The sequence below is a fragment of the Oncorhynchus gorbuscha genome, linkage group LG21, assembly GCF_021184085.1.
Source record: "Oncorhynchus gorbuscha isolate QuinsamMale2020 ecotype Even-year linkage group LG21, OgorEven_v1.0, whole genome shotgun sequence".
In the NCBI taxonomy this organism is placed as follows: Eukaryota; Metazoa; Chordata; class Actinopteri; order Salmoniformes; family Salmonidae; genus Oncorhynchus; species Oncorhynchus gorbuscha.
In genome coordinates, this window is record NC_060193.1 from 25789077 (window position 1) to 25811675 (window position 22599).

Below are 22599 nucleotides of genomic sequence, written 5' to 3' on the forward strand. Positions count from 1 at the left end.
AATGGGGAATGATGAACAGTTGGTTAGTTGTCGAATCCAACACTTGTTAAGTGCATATTGTTAGGTTCTCTTTCTTGTGATACTGACACAACGTAAGAACAAAGACAGCCCACTGATGGAAAGTGGAAACTGAGCCCTTGCATTGATATCTCAATGCTCATTCACGTCACACTGGATGTATGTAGACATGATCAGAATTGGTATTCGGAGTTAGCCTATAGTTCAAAATCAAGATGTTTAAAACTGATTTATGGTCATTCCAGAATATGCATTGGCTGTACAGCATTTACTGCTATGCCGCCTCTGCAGAAGTCAGTCCATTCATGCTTCGTGGAGCAGCCTCTAACCCGCTCCTACATCCAACCAATCACATAAATGTGGAACTATGCAGAGCCCCCTGCATTGTTAAAGCCAATTTATGCTTGATCCAATTATGTGGTTGGACGATGTTGTAGTTGGATGCTTCGTATTGAGGGTGTGATGCATTTGCGGAGCCTTCGGAGGCACGGCAATTGCGTCATACCCTCAGTGTTTTAGCTCCCGGGATCGCACTGACAGAGCAAGCATAAATTGGCATTTAGGTTTACGTGTGTTTTAACATGCATATTTCTTACAATGGCTGAAGATGTAACAAAAGTTTCCAAAAACACCACACAGAGAGAATGTTTGTTTAAAAAAAATGTGTCCATACTGATAGAATCGAAAGAAAGGAAGCACTGCTCTTGGATCAGTGTTCTCCCTTTCCAATCTATTCAAATTGGCACATTTGTATTTGTTGTCACCTGTTCCATTCGTTACGGGCTGTCCAAAAAAGACGGGTAAAAATATTGATTATGTGTTTAGCAGAGATCGGCTGTGTATAAAGTAATGAGGAAGGTCAAAAACGCTTCTAACGACGTACATAGCTGTTTATGAGTTGAACACAAGCGTTTTCAAGAGAAACTTTAGTAACGATGGTTGGGAGATTTAACGACTGCTCCTATGAAAGATGTAATGATGAACGTGCTTTTGGGAAACAGAGACCAGAGCTGTTGTGAAGGAAGTTGTCAATAAAGTGTGTTCGTGTTTATACAGGACATACCGCTCCAACCAACCGTCAACCAATCATGTCAATACGGAGTTATATGCTGCTATACGGAGCCCTCCACATTGTTACAAAAGTTGGGAGGCGCAGCGATGTGGTACGGCGTTTGATTTGGCCTCCGCAAGCCAACCGAGGCTCCGCAAGTGCGTCACACCCGCCATATGGAGCCTCTGGACCACATTACCAGATCAAGCATACTTGGGTGTCATTATGGGCTGGCTATGTTATAGGAACATGAGATGTTGGAATAAAAAAACATATGAATAGTTATCTATTTTGGGCCTCATAGTATATTCTTTGTTTTAATATGGATGGTTTATGTGGATTCAATGACCATTTGCGGAAAGTATATTTTTGAGTATATTGTTTAAGTATATTGACATCCAATTGTAGGCTAATAGAGGATTAAAAAAATATCGAATAGCAGAGTGTAGGCTATGTTTGATATATTGGAAAATATTATGTTACAGTATCAAGTGCTCCAGTCCAAGCTGTTGTAAGAGAGTAAATGTATGTTTTGACTGTTCATGCTGGGTCACTATGTGTACTCATCAATGGTTTGAAAGCCACTTGCCTATGTGGGTAAATTGTGAGGTGGATTTACTATAGTCCATGCATTGGTTGTCTGCGCGTGTGCGCTGTCTCATTGGTTCGCTTTCCCCCTGCTCGTCTGCGGCTCTTGTCAATGCACAAAACAGCGCATGCGTCTTATTTTGCTCCTCAGCCTTTGAAACTCCGGGTTGAGTTCAATTAGGAGAGACCATGTCCGCCATCAGCCATATGCACTTCTCTATCTTCTCATTTAAAACAAATTCTCCATGAAATAGCGGTGGAACGCGGCCTCGAGAATGGCCACATCGGTGAGTACACTGCTTGCGACCATGCTTAGCAAGGGTGTGTTGCACGGTATTGTTTTCTTTGCTCGAAGAAGGCGGAATTGCCCGGCGCGTCTGAGCAGAAGATTTCCAGCCATATTTCTATCGAAGTACAGTAGAAACACAGATAGCTGCTCTCGGTTAGAACTAGTTGAGCTGGGAAGCGCGTATAGAATGCCGCATATATCGTGTATAGGAGCATTAGTGCGAAAGTGATGCTTGGATGGTAAAATAACGAAAAAAGTCTACCCTGGCAAATTAGACTTTTAATAGTTTTTCGGCGTTGTTCAAAATGACTTGCAGTTTGTAGCGTATAGACCACGGTAGCCAAAGCTACTTCATGGACATCAATATAGGGCAGGCTATAGACCCGATGCTTTCTTTGCTGAAATGCTATGCCGGATAGAGTGTATGGGATTTTGAGTAGGCCTATATAAAATCGAAATGTGTTATTCTGCAACGTGAGTGTTTTTTAAATTGATTTATTCCACGCATTGCGTGTGTGCCTATTGAGACCATCGTTTTGCCATGGTGCCAGTCCAGCCTTCGTTTGGCAACAATATGTGATATGATTTTGGATGTTACAGGGTGCTGTTCAGGTGAAACTAGAACTTGGACATCGTGCCCAGGTCAGAAAGAAACCCACGGTGGAAGGCTTTACGCACGACTGGATGGTGTTTGTCCGAGGACCAGAGCACAGCAACATTCAGCACTTTGTGGAAAAAGTTGTTTTTCACCTGCACGAAAGCTTCCCAAGACCAAAAAGAGGTAGGATTATAATTTATCCAAATTTTTATTAGATTGTTTTGGAAAGTTTTATTGTCATAGAATAGACTGCTTGATTGTAAAGCAAACACTACAACTCCGGACAAACCCTATATGGGTTTATTTGTGTGCACGAACTTTCTTGGTAGAAAAAAACCCCACGCTGTTTTGTTATAGCCATCATTTTGCGGAGTTTGTCAATTTATATTTCTACTCCCCAAAACTTGCTTAATTCATTTGAACATTCCCACCTATAGCGCATACGTAATATATTGGATGCGCAATTGGAGAATTGAACACCAACATATTGATTCATTTTAGAGTTTAAAACAACCTGAGGCTAGATGAAAGCAATATGATTTTTTTAAATTAGAGGCAAATTCCGCCCCACCTGCTGCAGGCTATGAATGATTGGGCAACCCAAATGAATGTGAGTATTCTGCAAACCATAACGTGTCTAAGGTGGCTTTGTTTTTAATAGCTTATCCATGGAGGGTAACTTGGGTTTAAACGCCCCCCTCCTGTAATTCTCAGAAACTACTATGTCGCCAATTCCCCCCCAACACTTTCCCTGGGAAAGTTTCCCTAAAAATGGTATCTTTTAACTTTTTTAAATCACTCCAACAAAATGATTTTGAGGTACATTGGTCAAATATTCCGGTCATTTACAAAAATATACAGTACCAGGCCAACGTTTGGACACACCTACTCACTCCAGGGTTTTTCTTTATTTTTAATATTTTCTACATTGCAGAATAAGAGTGAAGACCTCACAACTATGAAATAACACATATGGAATCATGTAGTAACCAAAAAATGTTAAACAAGTCCAAATGTTTTATATTAAAGATTCTTAAAAATAGCCCCCCCTTTTGACTTGATGACCGCTTTGCACACTTTTGGTATTCTCTCAACCAGCTTCATGAGGTAGTCACTTGAAATGCGTTTCAATGAACAGGTGTGCCTTGTTAATTTGTGGAATTTCTTTCCTCAATGTTTTTGAGCCAATCAGTTGTGTTGTGACAAGGTAGAGGTGGTATACAGAAGATTGCCCTATTTAGTAAAAGGCAGAGTCCATATTATGGCAAGAACAACTCAACTATGCAAAGAGATATGACAGTCCGTTACTTTCAGACGTGAAGGTCAGTCAATCCAGAAAATGTAAAGAACTTTGAAAGTTTCTTCAAGTGCAGTTGCAAAAACCATCAAGCACTATGATGAAACTGGCTCTCGTGAGGACCGCCACAGGAAAGGAAGACCCAGAGTTACCTCTGCTGCCGAGGATACATTCATTTGTAAACTGCACCTCAGATTGCTTCACAGTTCAAGTAACGTACACATCTCAACATCAACTGTTCAGAGGAGACTGTGAATCAGGCCTTCATGGTTGAATTGCTGCAAATAAACCACTACTAAGAGACTTGCTTGGGCCAAGAAACACTAGCAATGGACATTAGACCGGTGGAGTCCAAATTTGAGATTCATATTTCTAGCCGCTGTGTCTTTGTGAGATACAGAGTAGGTGAATGGATGATCTCCGCATTTGTGGTTCCCACCGTGAAGCATGGAGGAGGTGTGATGGTGTAAGGGGGGGGGCTTTGCTGATGACACTGTCTGTGATTTATTTCGAATTCAAGGTGCTCTTAACCAGCATGCTATTACAGCATTCTGCAGCGACACGCCAGCCCATCTGGTTTGTGCTTAGTGGGACTATCATTTGTTTTTCAACAGGACAATGACTCCTCACACTTCCAGGCTGTGTAAGGGCTGTTTGACCAAGGAGAGTGATGGAATGCTCAGGATATGTGGAAACTCCTTCAACACTACTGGAAAAGCATTCATCATGAAGCTGGTTGAGAGACTGCCACGGGTGTGTAAAGCTGTCATTAAGGCGACGGGTGGATACTTTGAAGAATCTAAAATATATTTTGCATTGTTTAACACTTTAACACTTACTACATTATTCCATATGTGTTATTTATTGTTTTGATGTCTTCACTATTCTACAGAAAATGTAGAAATGGTACAAATAAAGAAACCCTTGAATGAGTAGGTCTGTCAAGTTGACTGGTACTTATATATTGAACAAAAATACACTGCTCAAAAAAATAAAGGGAACACTAAAATAACACATCCTAGATCTGAATGAAATATTCTTATTAAATACTTGGTTCTTTACATAGTTGAATGTGCTGACAACAAAATCACACAAATTATCAATGGAAATCAAATGTATCAACCCATGGAGGTCTGGATTTGGAGTGACACTCAAGATTTAAAGCAGAAAACCACACTACAGGCTGATCCAACTTTGATGTAATGTCCTTAAAACAAGTCAGAATGAGGCTGTGTGTGTGGCCTCCACGTGCCTGTATGACCTCCCTACAACGCCTGGGCATGCTCCTGATGAGGTAGCGGATGGTCTCCTGTGGGATCCCCTCCCAGACCTGGACTAAAGCATCCGCCAACTCCTGGACAGTCTGTGGTGCAACGTGGTGTTGGTGGATGGAGCGAGACATGACGTCCCAGATGTGCTCAATTGAATTCAAATCTGGGTAACGGGCGGGCCAGTCCATAGCATCAATGCCTTCCTCTTGCAGGAACTGCTGACACACTCCAGCCACATGAGGTCTAGCATTGTCTTGCATTAGGAGGAACCCAGGGCCAAACTCACCAGCATATGGTCTCACAAGGGGTCTGAGGATCTCATCTCGGTACCTAATGGCAGTCAGGCTACCTCTGGCAAGCACATGGATGGCTGTGCGCCCCACCCCCCAAAGAAATGCCACCCCACATCAAGACTGACCCACCGCCAAATCGGTCATGCTGAAGGATGTTGCAGGCAGCAGAACATTCTCCACGGCGTCTCCAGACTCAGATGTGACAGTCATGTGCTCAGTGTGAACCTCCTTTCATCTGTGAAGAGCACAGGGCGCCAGTGGCGAATTTGCCAATCTTGGTGTTCTCTGGCAAATGCCAAACGTCCTGCACGGTGTTGGGCTGTAGTAAGCACAACCCCCACCTGTGGACATCTGTCCCTCATACCACCCTCATGGAGTCTGTTTCTGACCGTTTGAGCAGACACATGCACATTTGTGGCCTGCTGGAGGTCATTTTGCAGGGCTCTGGCAGTGCTCCTCCTTGCACAAAGGCGGAGGTAGCGGTGCTGGGTTGTTGCCCTCCTACGGCCTCCTCCACGTCTCCTGATGTACTGGCCTGTCTCCTGGTAGCGCCTCCATGCTCTGGACACTACGCTAACAGACTGCAAACCTTCTTGCCACAGCTCGCATTGTTGTGCCATCCTGGATGTGCTGCACTACCTGAGCCACTTGAGTGGGTTGTAGACTCTGTCTCATGCTACCACTAGAGGGAAAGCACCGCCAGCATTCAAAAGTGACCAAAACATCAGCCAGGAAGCATAGGAACTGAGAAGTGGTCTGTGGTCACCACCTGCAGAACCACTCCTTTATTGGGGGTGTCTTGCTATTTGCCTATAATTTCCACCCGTTGTCTATTCCATTTGCACAACGGCATGTGAAATTGTTTGTCAATCAGTGTTGCTTCCTAAGTGGACAGTTTGATTTCACAGAAGTGTGATTGACTTGGAGTTACATTGTGTTGTTTAAGTGTCCCTTTATTTTTTTGAGCAGTGTATAAAGGCAACAATGTCAAAGATTTTACGGAGTTAAAGTTCATATTCGGAAATTGGTCAATTTAAATAAATAAATTGGGCCATAATCTATGGATTTCACATGACTGGGAATACAGATATGCACCTGTGGTTCACAGATGCCTTTAAAAAAAAAGGGTGTGGATCAGAAAACCAGTCAGTATCTGGCATGACCACCGTCGGTCTCATGCAGCGCAACACATCTACTTCACATAGAGTTGATCAGGCTGTTGATTGTGGAATGTTGTCGCACTCTTCAATGGCTGTGCGAGGAAGCCGGATGTGGAGGTCCTGGGCTGGTGTGGTTACATGTGGTCTGCGGTTGTGAGGCTGGTTGACGTACTGCCAAATATTCTCTAAAATGATGTTGGTGGCTTATGGTAGAGCAATGAACATTCAATTCGGCCGGCAATGGCTCTGGTGGACATTCCTGCAGTCAGCATGCCAATTGCACGCTCCCTCAACTTGAGACGTGGCATTTTGGTGGCCATTTGCCCCTAGCACAAGGTACACTTGTGTAGTGATCATGCTGTTGAATCATCTCTATGCCACACATGTCAGGTGGCTCTTGGCAAAGGCAAAATGCTAACTAACAGGGATGTTCAGAAATGTGTGCACAAAATTTGAGTGAAAAGCTCTTTTCCATATGGGAAATTTTGGACATCTTTTTTATTTTAGCTCATGGGACCAACACCTGACATGCTGCTTTAAAATTTTGTTCAGTGTCTGTATCTCACACGCACAATATACCATTAGGGGAGCCTAAACATAAATAATCAACTTGGTTAGCACTTTTTAATTATTTTTTTTTTACCAGTTTTTAATAATAAAGTAGTACAATTACTTAATGCTCGATTTGGCCAAAATGCCCCCAGGGCAATCCAAATCATCTGTAAGTTACACAATTGTATTTATTTATTGAATAACCCCACCCCTTCAAAATGTGTTTGCCTAAGGATAGCCAGTATGTGCATATCTAAATCTTACCAAAAATGTGCCTTTTTTTTCTTAGAAAATATACATTTCCCATAAGGCGGACGGTTTCCCCCAAATTACCCTAAACTAGAAAGGCAAAATGTGACCGCTACCCACTATATTTGGCGATGGTAAACAGAAGGTTTGTTCAAACAGTGGAGCGCATAGTGGCTAAGTGTCTGGCACGGCTGGAAGGGATCAATTATAGTATTTGTTGGTTTGGGATTTTTACCCCCCCTTTCCTGCTGGTGTGTTTTGAGTGTTCTTCGGCATGACAAGTGCTGGGAAACGTGCCAAAGTCGGTGCCTTGGAGAGACCCTGTCATATTGTAATTACAAGCGACTCAGATTGCCGGGTAACATTCATCGTTTATTGGGAACAGTTGTAAAATTGGGAACAGTTGTAAAATCATGCAGTACATTTTTTTAATTAAAAAGTATTTACTCTCCTTTAACACTAATACCCTGGACTCCTCTCAACAGTATGTTTATGAAGAATAGTCATTGCATTAAGAGAAATATGCATTAGGCAAAGTACAGAATGGGTCTTTATAGAATAAATGTGTTTATAGGGTTCTGTTGCACCTCAGTAGGTCAGTAGGCTCTTTTACTATATAAATCAAGTCTTGAGTAGGACTTTCTTTGTTAAAGTTCTTATACTTTGGCGCTTTCACCTCCTTTTTATAATATAAATATTCTGGTCTGTTGGGTATTACTGACTTGACTGTGGCCATTTTGTATGTTAAATATGACCTGCCAGTGACTTCCGGTTTCACACACAGTGGAAACTTGTTGCATGGGCAGTTGGACTAGACAGCCTTGTGATACACCTCACATGCTTATTACTTTGTCCAGGGTGTTAGCACAATTCACAACATGGTCATTGTCCATTTACCAACATCACCTATAAGTGTTCAAATATTTCCATTGACAGCAGGTAATTGTGTGCTTTCATGTTTACCAATACCTATAGTAGAAGCCTACAGGGCTCTAATTTTGACTCCTATTCCAAAATGTCACTAGTATTTTCACAGTTTGGACTGAATGAATGACAACAGCCTATTACGGTATTCATTAAAATGCTGGCAGACTTGAACACAAGACAGCCATAGATCCAGTCAGCCACCATAAGGATGTTTTCATTGGTGTTCCATATGCTTGGTCCCTGTTCACTGGTGCAGGTAGGCTACAGTCTGTCGTACATGGTTGATTGTACCCCCCTCCCTGCAATCCACCAAAGGCTGCTTTTGAGTCTGCTCTTTGTTGCAAAGAGACAAAACCGCCTGCTAGACTAGAGCCAGGGATTGAGGTTGAGATCAGTTCAAGAGAAAAGCTTTCTCTTTTTCTGAGAGAATACTGTCTCTGAATGCTGGATTACGGGTGCAAATGTTATAACCTGACTCAGTAGATTGGATGTTGTAAATCATCACGACTCAAGTGTGGCTTTAAGAAAGTAACTAGCCTCTTGGTCTTGCAAGAAAAAATTCATTGTTTATGCATTTTAAGTTACTTTCTACTTGAGTTTTAAATTTACAAAAATAGACAGTTGCTGTTAAATGTAAAGTTTATTTCTTTATTCAGGACACCAATGTTATGTTCTGTTTGATTTGTTAAAATGAGCAATATCTGAGCTCGAGAGCTTCATTTGAACATGGTGGTGAGTATTCCAAGTGGGTGAAATAGAAGTGGCTGTATAGTGCACTGCATAGTATGATGTATTTGGTTATGAATCTACCTTGTCCATCGGTTTACTGCGGAGTCATTGAGCATTTCAGTCTTCTTTCAATAAACTGGAAAATCTGTCCGTTTACATGCGCGTAAACAAGCCATTTCAACAAGCATAAATCTATACTGTGTTAGGCAAATAGAGGAGAGGTGGTCAAGGCAAGTGCCATTATACAAAGTGTTGCTTGTACTTGACGTTCCAAAGTGCTGCACGCATGTTGTCAATGGGTGCAGGGAATTCTTGGGGAATTTGGAACGGATCTCTTTATTCTTGGGAACACCTGACTCAGAGTTTGTGGTTAGCAAAAGTACATTTATCACCCAGTATTTCTGATTCCTGGCATAAATGACAGATCTAAAGATGTGCTCATGAGAACAGCTGAGGTGTGTGCGCGCCTGCCTGCCTGTCTGTGTGACAGTGTGGTGAAATCCTCCCCCACTATGTTTATTTCCCCATAACATTACACACAAATCAAACTAGTATGCTTGAGATGTACGCTAAAAGTATGTGGACGCCATCAAATTTAATGGGTTTGGCTATTTCGGCCACGTCCGTTGCTGATAGGTGTATCAAATCGAGCATACAGCCATGCAATAAGTAGAACGGCCCATACTGAAGAGCTCAGTGACTTTCAACGTGGCACCGTTGTTGGAAAGGTGGTATCCTATGACAAGTATGACAATGCCCCCTTGCACAAATCGAGGTCCATACATAAATGGTTTGTCGAACGGTGTGAAAGAACTTTACTGTCCTGCTCAGAGCCCTGACCTCAAACTCATCTAACACTTTTGGGATGAATTGGAACATAGGCATGGCTCGCAGTCAAATTGCCCAACATCAGTGCCCGACCTCACTAATGCTCTTGTGGCTGAATGGAAGCTAGTCCCTGAAGCAATATTCCAACATCTAGTGGAAAGCCTTCCCAGAAGATTGGAGGCTGTTATAGCAGCAAAGGGGGGGGATCAACTCCATATTAATCCCCATGATTTTGGAAGGAGATGTTGACGAGCAGGTGACATCATACTTCTGGCCATGTAGTGTATGTTCTGAAGAAGCCCTTTTGACAAGCGGTGAGTAAAATTAGGGTTCATTCCCCCCCCCGTGCCCGTTCTTGATAAATGATGTGCTTAGCTAGAATAAAATGTTCCAAAACCCCAGCAGGGAGATACTTAACCTTGTTTAAATCCCCTGATATGACACATGCCATGAGATCTTACCCCAGTCCCTAGGAGGTGATGGTAGTATGCAATGTTCCCTCTAATTCTGGTGTGTGTTTACTGTGAACACTGAGGGTCTACTTGATTTGGCTTGGTTTTAACATCAAAAAAGACGCAGGAAATACATCCCCATAATATTTTTAACATGGTCATCGCTGTTCTATCATTCAGCCTACAGAATCAGCCAATGTGTGGTGTTCAACATTAACCTGTTTATCCACTGGTCCTTCAGACGAGGTGGCTGACGATGTTTGCAAGAAACCACTTTACAAAATAAAATTCATTAACATAACATTATTAGAGAGAGTCAGACAAATTATGCTACACTTTATTGGCTACTTAGCTTATTCAAGACAAGTCTCAAAATAAAACACTGCCCCTTTAAGGCGTAAAAGGTCTACCTGACTCTCTTTTCAAAGATGGTTAGAAGTGCACACATCTTGTGCTCTTGTAAGACGCAACCTCTTCCCTGGGCTAGAAACTCACTGACTAGCAAAGAATATGAACAAATATGCAAACGTTGCTGCATGCAGCTCTCACTTTGATCTCAAAGCAAGTGCATCTACTCGAGGCCGCCGTAGCCAAAACACAGTCCAGTTCAAAGTGAATGGCACAGATCTGTATATAGCAATGGTCTAATGCATACAGGCCTACTGCAGCTCTGATTGGTTATGGGCCACCAGTCTGTGTAGAGTACTGGCCTGAATCATGCCTGTCAATGCAATCGAATCCTACTCCCAATACACTCTGCCTATAAGAAAATATCTTTCTCAGTTTTGCATACTAAAGCGTGCATAGTTTATTTTGTTTCGGTATATTGCATTGAAAGTGGCTAATATTGTGTTGATTCGATCACAATTCCCACAGAGCTACACGTCGATAGTGTTAAATAAATGGGGGAACTGACCTTCACTCAACTTTCTACGATCGCGCACAGGCTCATATTTCTTCTGCGTGACGTGCCACGCACACACACAGCTTTAGAGGGAACATCTGTAGTATGGTACTTCAGTGTTTTCACATGGTAACAAATTGCCAGCCTAAGTACTTCCTGAGCTCGAAGCGTTTTGTATAAAACCGTAGGCGCAATAAATTAGGATGCATATATTTTTAGGTAGTTGAAATTGTTTTGGGTATGGTGGTTCGTTACTAGGTTACCCTCGATTGCGCTGACATCAAAACGTGGTGTTGCCAACAGTGACATTGGGTTCTGTTTTTAGGCAAGGTCATGGTGTTCAGGCTAGGCAATGGCTTTAAATTCTTTCAGCCTTGGATCCTGTTTGCAAGGATGATGTATTTGCATCTTATCGCTCAATTTGACCAATTGGGCACTCCTCTTAGCCTGAAATCTTAGCAAGTTCAAGCTGTATCCTGGTTTGCAATCTACCCCCTCAAACGTTTTTATTCTCAAATTTGGTGTCGTCTCCCCTAACGGGTAAATGACTGTTCTGATGGTACACCTAAAATGGTAGGCTACATTTTACATTTGTGGAGTTGTCGGACTCAAACCCCAAGACTCTTCAGGAGCAGTGTGGCATCAATGCTCTTCTGTTGAGTACAAAATACCTCCACAACCAGTCTTCAGCTTGGCTGAAATGTATGATGCCGTTGTCAGGTAAACAATCAGGCTTATTATTTTGTATCACGGGAGGTTAACCCTACCCCTCTGGTACCTTTTGATCAGCATTCGGCCTCTGATGGGCGAACCCAAAAGTTGGGGGCAAACCTAGCATAGACAAGCATGTTTGACTGTTTTAATACTGGTCTTGAAAGGGCACAGCTACCCCCTGCAGAAAGGGAGAGGGGTGTGTACACACACACGCCTTCCAAGGATATGTAGCTCTGAAGGTCCCCCATATTCCCTTTCTCACTTCCCTCTTTTCTTGTGAGGCGGCTAAATGCCGGCTTTACTGTTTTAATATAGCCATCCTGCAGCTGTTGTGGATCATACCGATGCCCTCTTCACTTGACAGGGAATTTTTGCTTAGAAAAATGTCTTGTGGATGGTTTACTTTAAAAAAAATTTTTTATCCATCCTAAATGTGTACATATCTAGAATAAAGCAGGCTATATATTAATTATGAAGACCATAAAATGACGACAACATTTGTCACAACAGGAGTGGTCAGTTGCCGTCCCCATTCTGCACTATTCTGCGCTGTCTCGATTTTTAAAGCTTCCGATTTTGTAGTTTTATGGCCAGCAAGACATTTAAACAGACCTGCAGAAAATGGTTATGATTGGCTGCCATGCTGTGTAGCCTTGGAAACCTGATATTTAGTCCTGTGAGGAGGACTGGAGGAAAAGGAGGGGGTGAGACCGACCCCCATCCCAAAATAAATGGACTGGAACATGGTTTAGTCGGACATTTTTACTTTGGGCCTGTCAAAGCATAACCAATACATCCCTCTTATTTTAATTTTTTAGGGGGACTGACTTGATTTCCGTCATCGTATTGTTCTCTGAACGTGATTTCCCTATTTTACAGATGTGTTAGTAATGTCGCCTGTTATGACTCCCTATTCAATACATTTTGTCTTTTTTGGGGTTTTTTGCCGGTCATTTCGGGTTCTGAAATGAGCACTTGCTCATCATATGCAGTGTATGCTCTGTGCTGTAAGGATGCTCTCACACCTGCCTCGAAGCCAGTGGGAATAGCTGGCCTGTTCCCTTGACTCCACAGTCATAATCGTAATTCAAAACCTCAGCGAACATTTTAAGGCATGATGGTAATAAATCATGACCATTGGCTCTATGGGAAGTTTGAAGCTATTGATTTTTACGGAGCTGAGCAGATCACATCTGTGTCACTCGCAAAATATATTTCCCTGTAAAAATATGCTGACGATCGGCAAACTGATGTTCACGTCTCTGCCAGTGTGAACTAAGGTATTGGGCAAAACGGGCTCAAAGCGTTGTTTCAAATCTTAAATCTAATCCTCTATTCCTATTTATTTGTGTAACAGTGCTTTTAATTTTCTAATTGTTTGGGGGTTTCAACTACCCTTACTCCATGTTGCTTTAACTTACCTGGCCACCGTATATCTCTTTTCAAAAGCGATAGAGAAAATGTTGTGGGGCATAGGAAGTGAACTGGAGACTTAGCGGTAACTCTGCTTTTGCGTTCCCCCACAGCTGCACTGATTTCCAGCTTCAGTCCAGGAGGGGGAAACTGCTTCTCCTCGACACATTAAAATTAATGATGCAACAGTCTGTAAAGTCACAGTGCCGCCTCATTATAGGCAGCAGTTAGGCCCTGGCGTTCAGGTGTTGCCGTGGCGACGGCCACTGCCGAATGGCATCGCTGTCGTCTCGGCGGAGCGCACCAACCCTGAAGAAGTTAGCTCTGGACTGGAACCGAGAATGGGCTATTTTTTGCAATCAGCTCCTATGGCACATGCTGCTTTGTGGTGTTAAGCACCCCATTTGGTGTGTTTTAATCTGTTTTTGAGATGGTACCTCTTAGGATGTGTGGGTAATATTTCATGAAAAGCGTGTCCCTTTAATGGAAGGGCATTTCGTCATTACGGGGGTGGAATGGGGGAGTTGAGAAGCATTACTGGATCTTTATGTTGAGATGGTGAAGGACTCTTTATTTTTCTGTAAGAAGCTCTACGATAACCAGTTTAAATAAGGTGTGTGTGCACGCGCCTGCCTTCCCTATTCCCTCCATAGCGGTGGGTTAGGGTAATGATTGGCTCAGTATGTTGGCCCCTGGATCTCGCCTGGGCTCCTGGAGTTGTCGCATGAAGCCTTTAAAAAAAATATATATAATTTATTTTATTTTTATATATGTATATATATTTTTTTACTTATCCTCACTGCCTTTCCTAATCATTATTTTTGGGGCTGTGCACATACCACACGTCAAGTCACTGGAGTACCCATAGACAAGATCTCCTCAGGCTTAAACATGTCTTAGATGTAGTGTGGCGTTCCTCTCCTCCCTTTGCTGTGGTTTCGCTAATGTGATCTCGTCTTGCTCTGATATTGATGGCGATATTGTTTTTGTCTGCAATGTAGTATGTTTTGATGCATTTAGAGGAGTGCGAGTTTGGAGATATGCTAGCCTAGATGTGCTTGGTTCCGTTTTGTAGTCAAAAGTGAATGTTGAGACATTTGTCTGGATATTGGGAGTGCATGTGTGCTTGACCCTGTCAGTTTACTAACAGTTGTACAAGCTTCACTTGAACGCTATTATTTATTTACAGTATTTGTATCCCCCTCATTGTTATCGTTAATTATTAATTGGTGGGTATGATAAATGTTGTAAGCGCGAAGTCGATTTCCAACAACGAGTTTGATTTGTGGAGCCCAGAATAGACTCCTGCTTGCGGACACCAGATCCGCGCACACCTCTGCTGAGATAATTGTCTCCAGCCCTGGGGCTTGACATGTCATCCCTGCCTTCAAACTGATTATTGCCCATCAGAGATGTGCAGAGTGTGACTCATTCCTCTCCCCTGATTTCCCCCTCATGATTTGGGAGGTCTGTCAGAAACACTCCTCTGCCAGAAGCTCATTTTGGTTTAGTTTCCCTCACTTCTCCTCCTGCTGCCCTCTGACTGCTGCTTTACCTCTGTCACCCCAAGACAAGTCATGCCAGCATTACATCTATTCTCCTCTCCTGCCAGCCAGCTGGATATAGGCCTTTTGATACCTTTTTTTGGCATTCAACCCCCTTTTTTTTTACTTTTTAAAGAGGGTGTATACATTTTTACAATTCTCAGGAAAGTTTCGTAGTTGAGGTGTTATTCTTATCATGGAGAGACAGGGAGTCTGTCAATAGCACAGGGCGTTTAGAGATTAGCAGTTGCTAGTCACTAGTTATGCCATGTGTGTGTGCGCACCTTGGGTCCTTCAGTTCATTCTACTGTTTCCTAAAGACCACAGGATGTGCACTGTCACAAATCTCCAGTGTTCCTTGATGTCCCCAGCACTGGACAAAGCCCCCCTATACCTCTACTTCCCTGTGCCCCCTCCCACCCCCACCCCTTACTGGAGAGCAGAGGTACCATCAGCCACTGGATGTGCCTCCCCCCAGCTTCTGGCCAGAAATCAAAGAGCTGCAGGAATTTGCCAGTAATTGTTTTACGACTCGGCAGAAATCATACCTACTTGTATAGGTGGAGCACAAAGGGCCTGGGCCGTGAAACGGCAGGCTGCCTGCCGCCACTGCTGCTGGCATGAAAGGAGTGGGAAAGAGGTAGAGATGGAAGGGGGGGGGGTGTAACCGCTGAAAAACAGGAACTGAGCCGTAAATGCTCACTCTCCCCTAGTTTTGTCAATGAAAGGAGGGTGGAGGAAGTGCTTTATTGATGCATTGTCTATAAGGGCTGTCTGTTGACAGGTCTTTCTCTCCTGATCTCACGCTCGCCCATAAAACATTTATTTTATTTGTATAAATATATATTTTTAAACTTTACAGCACCTAACATTTTAGTCAAGACTTGCTGCACTGTGTGAGGGCCTCATTTAATGAGCCAAATGGCAAGGTGTTTGGCTTCGCTTGAGGTTTACACACCCCTGCCATACTGTCATGCATATTAGTTATTCTTGGGCACTGTCTTGATGTACTAAACTGATTCCGTGGTCATGAAAGTTAAATGTGGCTTCACGATATGGAAACCACTTTGGCTCCTTTTCGTTTCGCGACTCCTGGTTTCCATCAGATTCTAATTGTTTTCCTTTATGTTGCATTTAGGCCATGTCAGATTGTCTAAAATATTTTAACCAGGTTAGTCTTGTTGAGAATCAAATTTTCGACAGAGACCTTGACTAAGATGGGCAGCATCACCACATCGTTTTCAGACATACGGGCAAATTACCTCAAGCAGACGAAGATGCCTCTTACGTCACTCCCAAAAATTATTTCGCGTGTCTAAATGCTATAGATGGATATCTGTAAGAGGGGTGAGGGACCCGATGTGGTGGTGAGCACAGTAGGGTATCAGGGCAGAAATAAATTTATTTTAGTTTAAGTAAAAGTAATATTTTGTCCAAGTATTTGATTCAGAATGGTTGGAAATACTCTTAAAATATGAGAAATTGACAAGTTGCCTCGGTTATAAGTGCATTCACACAGCAACATTGTGCCTAATCTATAAAGCAATTTGTAAATGATGAGTGGACCCTTAATCTCAAGGGAGACTTTCTCTACAAAAGGGTTTGTTGGAAAGATTTGACCATATATTTTATGCATTGTTTGACTAGGTCTATCGTGAGGATGACACCCTTGTAGTTTGTCTAAACGAACCGTCCCATCCCCCATATGTATGACTTGTGCAGTACTAGTCTTCCCCACCTGCAGCACAAGGAGTTGAAGCAGAGAGGGAAATACTTTCTAGTACAGAGGAGCTTGGGGGTAATCCGACGGCATGGAGGCAGTGATGACAAACGGGTGATGCAACACCAGCTTTGTTCCGTTTCACACGCTCTGTGCCTGGGTGGGCGAGGTGGTTGGCAGTGATGGCAACTGCCTGCGTTTCCTGATAGCTTTGTTGTCCTTCCATGTAATGCATCTTTAACTGCAATGCCAGTTTTTCCCTTTAAAAAAAGCCAGTAGAGAAATTTGTAGAAGTACTAGATGACTATATTCTATTAGAGGAAATTGTTAGTTTCAAAAGCACAGATTTTATAAGAAATGGTTTAATGTAAAAAATATACAGTACCAGTCAAGTTTGGACACAGCTACTCATTCCATGGTTTTTCTTTTACTATTTTCAACATTGTAGAATAATAGTGAAGACATCAAAACTATGAAATAATAGTATGGGGGGGGGGGAACCTTGAATGAGTAGGTGTTCTAAAACTTTTGACTGGTACTGTATATTTATGTCATCTCCCATCACGCCTCCACTATTACAGTGGCACTACACAGGATGAAGAATCAAATGAAAACCTGGTGCGGTGCTGGTCTGGGAGAGTGCTTTTGAAGGCTGGGGGAGCAGCTTGAACATCGGGAGTGATAGATGGACCACCAATGGCCTTGTTGACCGATGGCTAGCCGCTGTGCTGACAGCAAGGCTCCCTGGGTAAAATATTTGGCGTTCTTAAGCCTTTTGAAAGCCAGGGAGCTCAGCAAGGTACGCTGAAAACTATACTGTACAGGAAATTAAATCGTATTGCGAGGGAGTGAAATTGGTCGCCGCAGCCACCATTAATGGCCTTTTAATTAGAACCATAATGGAATTCTACCCGGCAACCGATCATCCTGTTATGGTGCCAATTACGGCATGTGAGCGCCCTGTTTTCTAGTAAACCTCGTGCCCTCGTTTGTTGATTGGATAGGGGGTGTGTGGTGAGCTGGGGTGGGGTTTTGGGCTAAAGGAATGTGTCCCCTTACCATCTTGGCCCCTAATGGTTAATTACAGGGGATAGCTGGCATCAGGGAGACACTACAAATCTAAGAGGGGACTGGGTGGGAAAACTATACCCAGTTCAGTCAAGGTCTTATGCAGACTGACCTAACCCAATCTGTTTGGCCGGTATCATGCCATTGTTCGCATAGCGACTTAATGCTGTTGAGAGCGTGCTGGTGTCTTCTTTTTTTTGTGCTCACTATAAATGCTTGGTCTTGCATTGAATGACTTTATAATGATCATTGTAATTAAAAACAAAGTATTGTTATGAGTAGTGTTTTCTAAGACTATAAAATGAATGCTCTCGTTTGGGGTTTACTTTGAGGTCCACCATGGACTGTTAAGCTTGGTGTTTAGTGTTTTTCCCTCTGTGCTCAGCTGTGGTTGGTGAATGACGATATTGCCAACACGTGTACCACTGTTCACCCCTTTATATCGGCGTCGGCCTGCCCGCTGACTCATCATTCAGTACGCTCACATTCAGCTGTTTTGGATCAGTAGTGTAAAGGGATGTATGGGACAGGAAGTTGCACCCTCAAGATCTAGGCGAGATATCTGTGGTTGTCTATTTCTGAAGAAGAGGGTGTGGGGTATATGTGTAGGACCTTCTGATGACCAGGTGGCGAATCGCATCTCTGCATGTCTGGCAGACATATCAGTGTGGATGACGGATCACCACCTCAAGCTGAACTTCGGCAAGACGGAGCTGCTCTTCCTCCCGGGGAAGGACTGCCCGTTCCATGATCTCGCCATCACGGTTGACAACTCCATTGTGTCCTCCTCCCAGAGCGCTAAGAACCTTGGCGTGATCCTGGACAACACCCTGTTGTTCTCAACTAACATCAAGGCGGTGGCCCGTTCCTGTAGGTTCATGCTCTACAACATCCGCAGAGTACGACCCTGCCTCACACAGGAAGCGGCGCAGGTCCTAATCCAGGCACTTGTCATCTCCCGTCTGGATTACTGCAACTCGCTGTTGGCTGGGCTCCCTGCCTGTACCATTAAACCCCTACAACTCATCCAGAACGCCGCAGCCCGTCTAGTGTTCAACCTTCCCAAGTTCTCTCACGTCACCCCGCTCCTCCGCTCTCTCCACTGGCTTCCAGTTGAAGCTCGCATCCGCTACAAGACCATGGTGCTTGCCTACGGAGCTGTGAGGGGAACGGCACCTCAGTACCTCCAGGCTCTGATCAGGCCCTACACACAAATAAGGGCACTGTGTTCATCCACCTCTGGCCTGCTCGCCTCCCTACCACTGAGGAAGTACAGTTCCCGTTCAGCCCAGTCAAAACTGTTCGCTGCTCTGGCTCCCCAATGGTGGAACAAACTCCCTCACGACGCCAGGACAGCGGAGTCAATCACCACCTTCCGGAGACACCTGAAACCCCACCTCTTTAAGGAATACCTAGGATAGGATAAAGTAATCCTTCTCACCCCCCCCTTAAAATATTTAGATGCACTATTGTAAAGTGGTTGTTCCACTGGATGTCATAAGGTGAATGCACCAATTTGTAAGACGCTCTGGATAAGAGCGTCTGCTAAATGACTTAAATGTAATGTAAATGTAGGAACCATGGGGAAACCGAAAGGCACTAGAGGGAACTTTAAAAAAAATAAACGTTATGCTGTAGTCATGGAGTAGGCCATACTATTCTCATGAGATCCAACCATCATGCCCCTAAGAGTGTTTTTCCCACACTGGTAGTGCCCATACTATAATCAGAATAGAATTGTAAGAGTGACTTGTGTGACATCGTAAGGGAAGCTTGAGGAAGTGGTCCACTGTATCCAAGTGACAGATGTTTATGGTTTGGTTACGAGGTTGGTATTGTTCATGTACTTCCCCTGAGGTCTCCCCCCCCCCCCCTCCCCCCCCCCCCCCCTCTCTCTCTCAGGACCCGTATCAGTCTAGGAGAAATCCCACTGAGTGTGTGTATGTCTGAGCGCTGCTACCATGACACCCTGTAGCTTCAGTGACACAACCCCCTCCCTGCCTTTGGTGTCTTCCAATATGGTAGGTGCAGAATCACACCTTTTTTTTTTAGTCGTCGTTGTCGTCGCCCCCCCCCCCATATGGCAAGATGTACTTTGGGGAAGTGCTTTCATCCCTTGTTCTCCCTGTCTTTTCTTTTCTCGTTTACCTTTTGTCGATGCATGGTTGTTTTTGTCTGAGCATTAGACCATCTCTCTCCATGAATTCAGACTTCCACTCTGCATTGGCAAAAGGGAGCAAATTGCCTATATGAACAAGAGCTGGGCCCTGGCAGGAAACAGGCTGTATGTCTTTGATTAGCGCATGAGTTGCCAGGTCAGGTTGGTTCCTGTTGCTACAGTAGTGGTCAAAACTACACTAAACAGTCTTCCCACTATAAGGAACGTTTTGGTGCTGATGACTTTCAGGTATTTGTGTAGCAGCCGGCTTGAGGAATTAGCCTTATTTGATACAATGATAGAGAATGAGGATAAATGAACTCCCCATAGATTGTTAGTGGCAGTTCTCTTCAGATCACAGTTGTGACATTCTACTTCCTTCCCCTTTTTGATTGGACAGACTGACACCCATGTTGTGGCATTGAGGTCCTACTGAAAATGCTTAGATTAGCATTTTTCTGTAATCCGTCTAGGGCTGAGGGCTGCTCATGGGCTTGTACATCAGTCTGCAGCCAGTCATATAGGTCAACAGTGCAGAAGAAAAAAGCTTGAGGGGGAGGTAAAATAGGGAGAGGAGAGAGTCGAGCCTGTGGTAATTAAGCCCATGCCTGGGACCAATTATCGGCAAACCAATTTTAATTCTGCAAATGGTTTGTTATTTCAGGTCGGCCGCTGCTTGGCCAAGTGAATGAGCAGATTTGATGAAGGCCACAGCATGGTCTACACTCCACCCCCCCCCCCCCCCCCCTTACATGAGCATTGTGCAATACGGTCTCGAACTCTTCAGTCAACTCCTTTAAGGCCATAACCTGCCACATTCCATTGTTTGGCATATCCTGGGACACCTTTTTTTTGTGGCATTGGCTTTTTCCTAAGAGCTTTGCAACTGGCCCCCTGCATCTTAAGTCCCTTGCTAACTCGATTAGTCCAAATGGGAGCAGGTGACCTCCTCGGTTGTACACTGGCCCGTGTGTGGAGCATGGTAACCACAATGGTTTGGGGGAGGGTGAGGGAAGATGTTCCGCAGCGGACTGAGGACTCACCTCTGCGGAGCATCTAATCATTACTCTCCATAGATTGAGCAGCTCACGCCACTTAACTAGTCTCTATATAAGAAGACTCGCTGTGCAGAAGTTTGTTTCAGGATAATTATTGTTCCTTATCACAACTTAATTTGATTCTGTAGAGTCTGGGAGTTCACGATTTGGCATATGAACATTTAGATCCTTTAAGTGAAGCATAATTTGTAGCCACATTAAACTGCTTTTGTCAACAGTTGTAATTCTTGTTTCTTTTAAAGTTGGACCTTAAAATGGACTTGAAAGCACCTCTTAATATTTTCTGTGCTATGCTTCCTGTTGGGAAGACGCTTGACCTTTCTGCACGGCCTGCCATTCACAGCTGGGACTTTGGATTAAAAATGAAGTGATTCACTGTGGCTTGATTCCCTTAGACACTAGAATCTCTAGATGTTCCAATTAAATGATGCAACACTGTTAGTGCACCGTCTGCCTACAGAACAACAGGAACAGTAAGGCTGCGGATTCATGAATAATGGTGTTTCAGCTGAGTCATGGACCAAATGTCGACCAATAGAAATAGTCAGATTAAAGACTAGCTTTCAAATTACTTGATTTTTTAAAAACTGCAAGTATGAGCGCTGTTGAATAGAGCTTGAAATATAACTAATTTGTAATGGTGTCAATATTTGACTAGTTACCAGTATATACCTGTTCCATCAATGTTTCTGTTCCATAGGCAGACGGAGGCTCTTTCTGAGCTGCAAGCTCTCTACCATATGAGTTACAATATGGAGTATGACAGCATGTCCTCTGCGAAAGCTTTTTATTCAGCCACTTTGACGGATCAACTTGACAGACGTAGTTATTTTCTCTTGAAAGTGCTTTGGGGTAAAGTTTCGAAGTGCAAGTGGATAATCTGTATTCTAACAGTTACTTTACAGACGTTAAGTGCATCTGTTAGGGAAGGGAAAGCGTTCCGTAATTAAACCTATAGGGAAAGGGGATATACAGTCCGTTGCACAACTGACTGCATCCCAACCAAAATGTGTCTTCCACATTTAATCCAACCCCTCTGAATCCGAGAGTTGCGGGGGGACACCTTAACCCACGTCATCAGGCACCTGGGGAGCAGTTAACCATTTAACTGCCTTGCTCAAGAGCAGAACAGCAGATCTTTCCACCTTGCTGGCTCTGGGATTTGAAACCAGGGACCTTTCGGCTACTGGCCCAACACTCTTAACCGCTATGCAACTCAATGTGATGATGGCACTTAATCCTAAACACGATGCAGTAAAGGCATGTTAAAAATGCCTGTAACTCAGAACCTGAAGCAAGGATATGCATATTCTTGATACCATTTGAAAGGAAACACTTTGAAGTTTGTGGAAATGTGAAATTAATGTAGGAGACTAACACATTAGATCTGGTAAAATATTTTTAAAAATGTTTTTTTTTCTTTGTATTATCTTTGAAATGCCACAATGTAGTATTGCATTTTAGGTGCGATTTAGATTTTGGCCACTAGATGGCAGCAGTGTATGTGCAATGTTTTAGACTGATCCAATGAACTATTGCATTACTGTTCAAAATGTTGTATCAAGTTTGCCCAAATGTCCCCTAATTGGTTTGATACATTTTCAAGTATATAACTGTGCAATCTCCTCAAACAATAGCATGATATTATTTCACTGTAATAGCAACTGTAAATTGGACAGTGCTATTAGATTAACAAGAATTTAAGCTTTCTGGCAATA

At 43.4% G+C, this 22599-nt stretch overlaps 1 protein-coding gene across 3 annotated transcripts in view; it reads left to right on the forward strand.

Moving 5' to 3' along the window:
- The first annotated feature begins 1791 nt into the window (after positions 1 to 1791).
- mllt3 (MLLT3 super elongation complex subunit) overlaps positions 1792 to 22599 on the forward strand; it is a 44617-nt gene continuing 23809 nt past the window's right edge. For 2 of the 3 annotated variants that reach the window (XM_046319996.1, XM_046319997.1), the window contains exons 1-2: positions 1792 to 1944; positions 2547 to 2727. In XM_046319996.1, the coding sequence (XP_046175952.1) occupies positions 1933 to 1944; positions 2547 to 2727 (193 nt within the window). In that variant the 5' untranslated portion in view covers positions 1792 to 1932. Of the gene's footprint in view, positions 1945 to 2115; positions 2421 to 2546; positions 2728 to 22599 lie in introns of those variants that run through there. The other variant, XM_046319998.1, reaches the window with a different exon arrangement.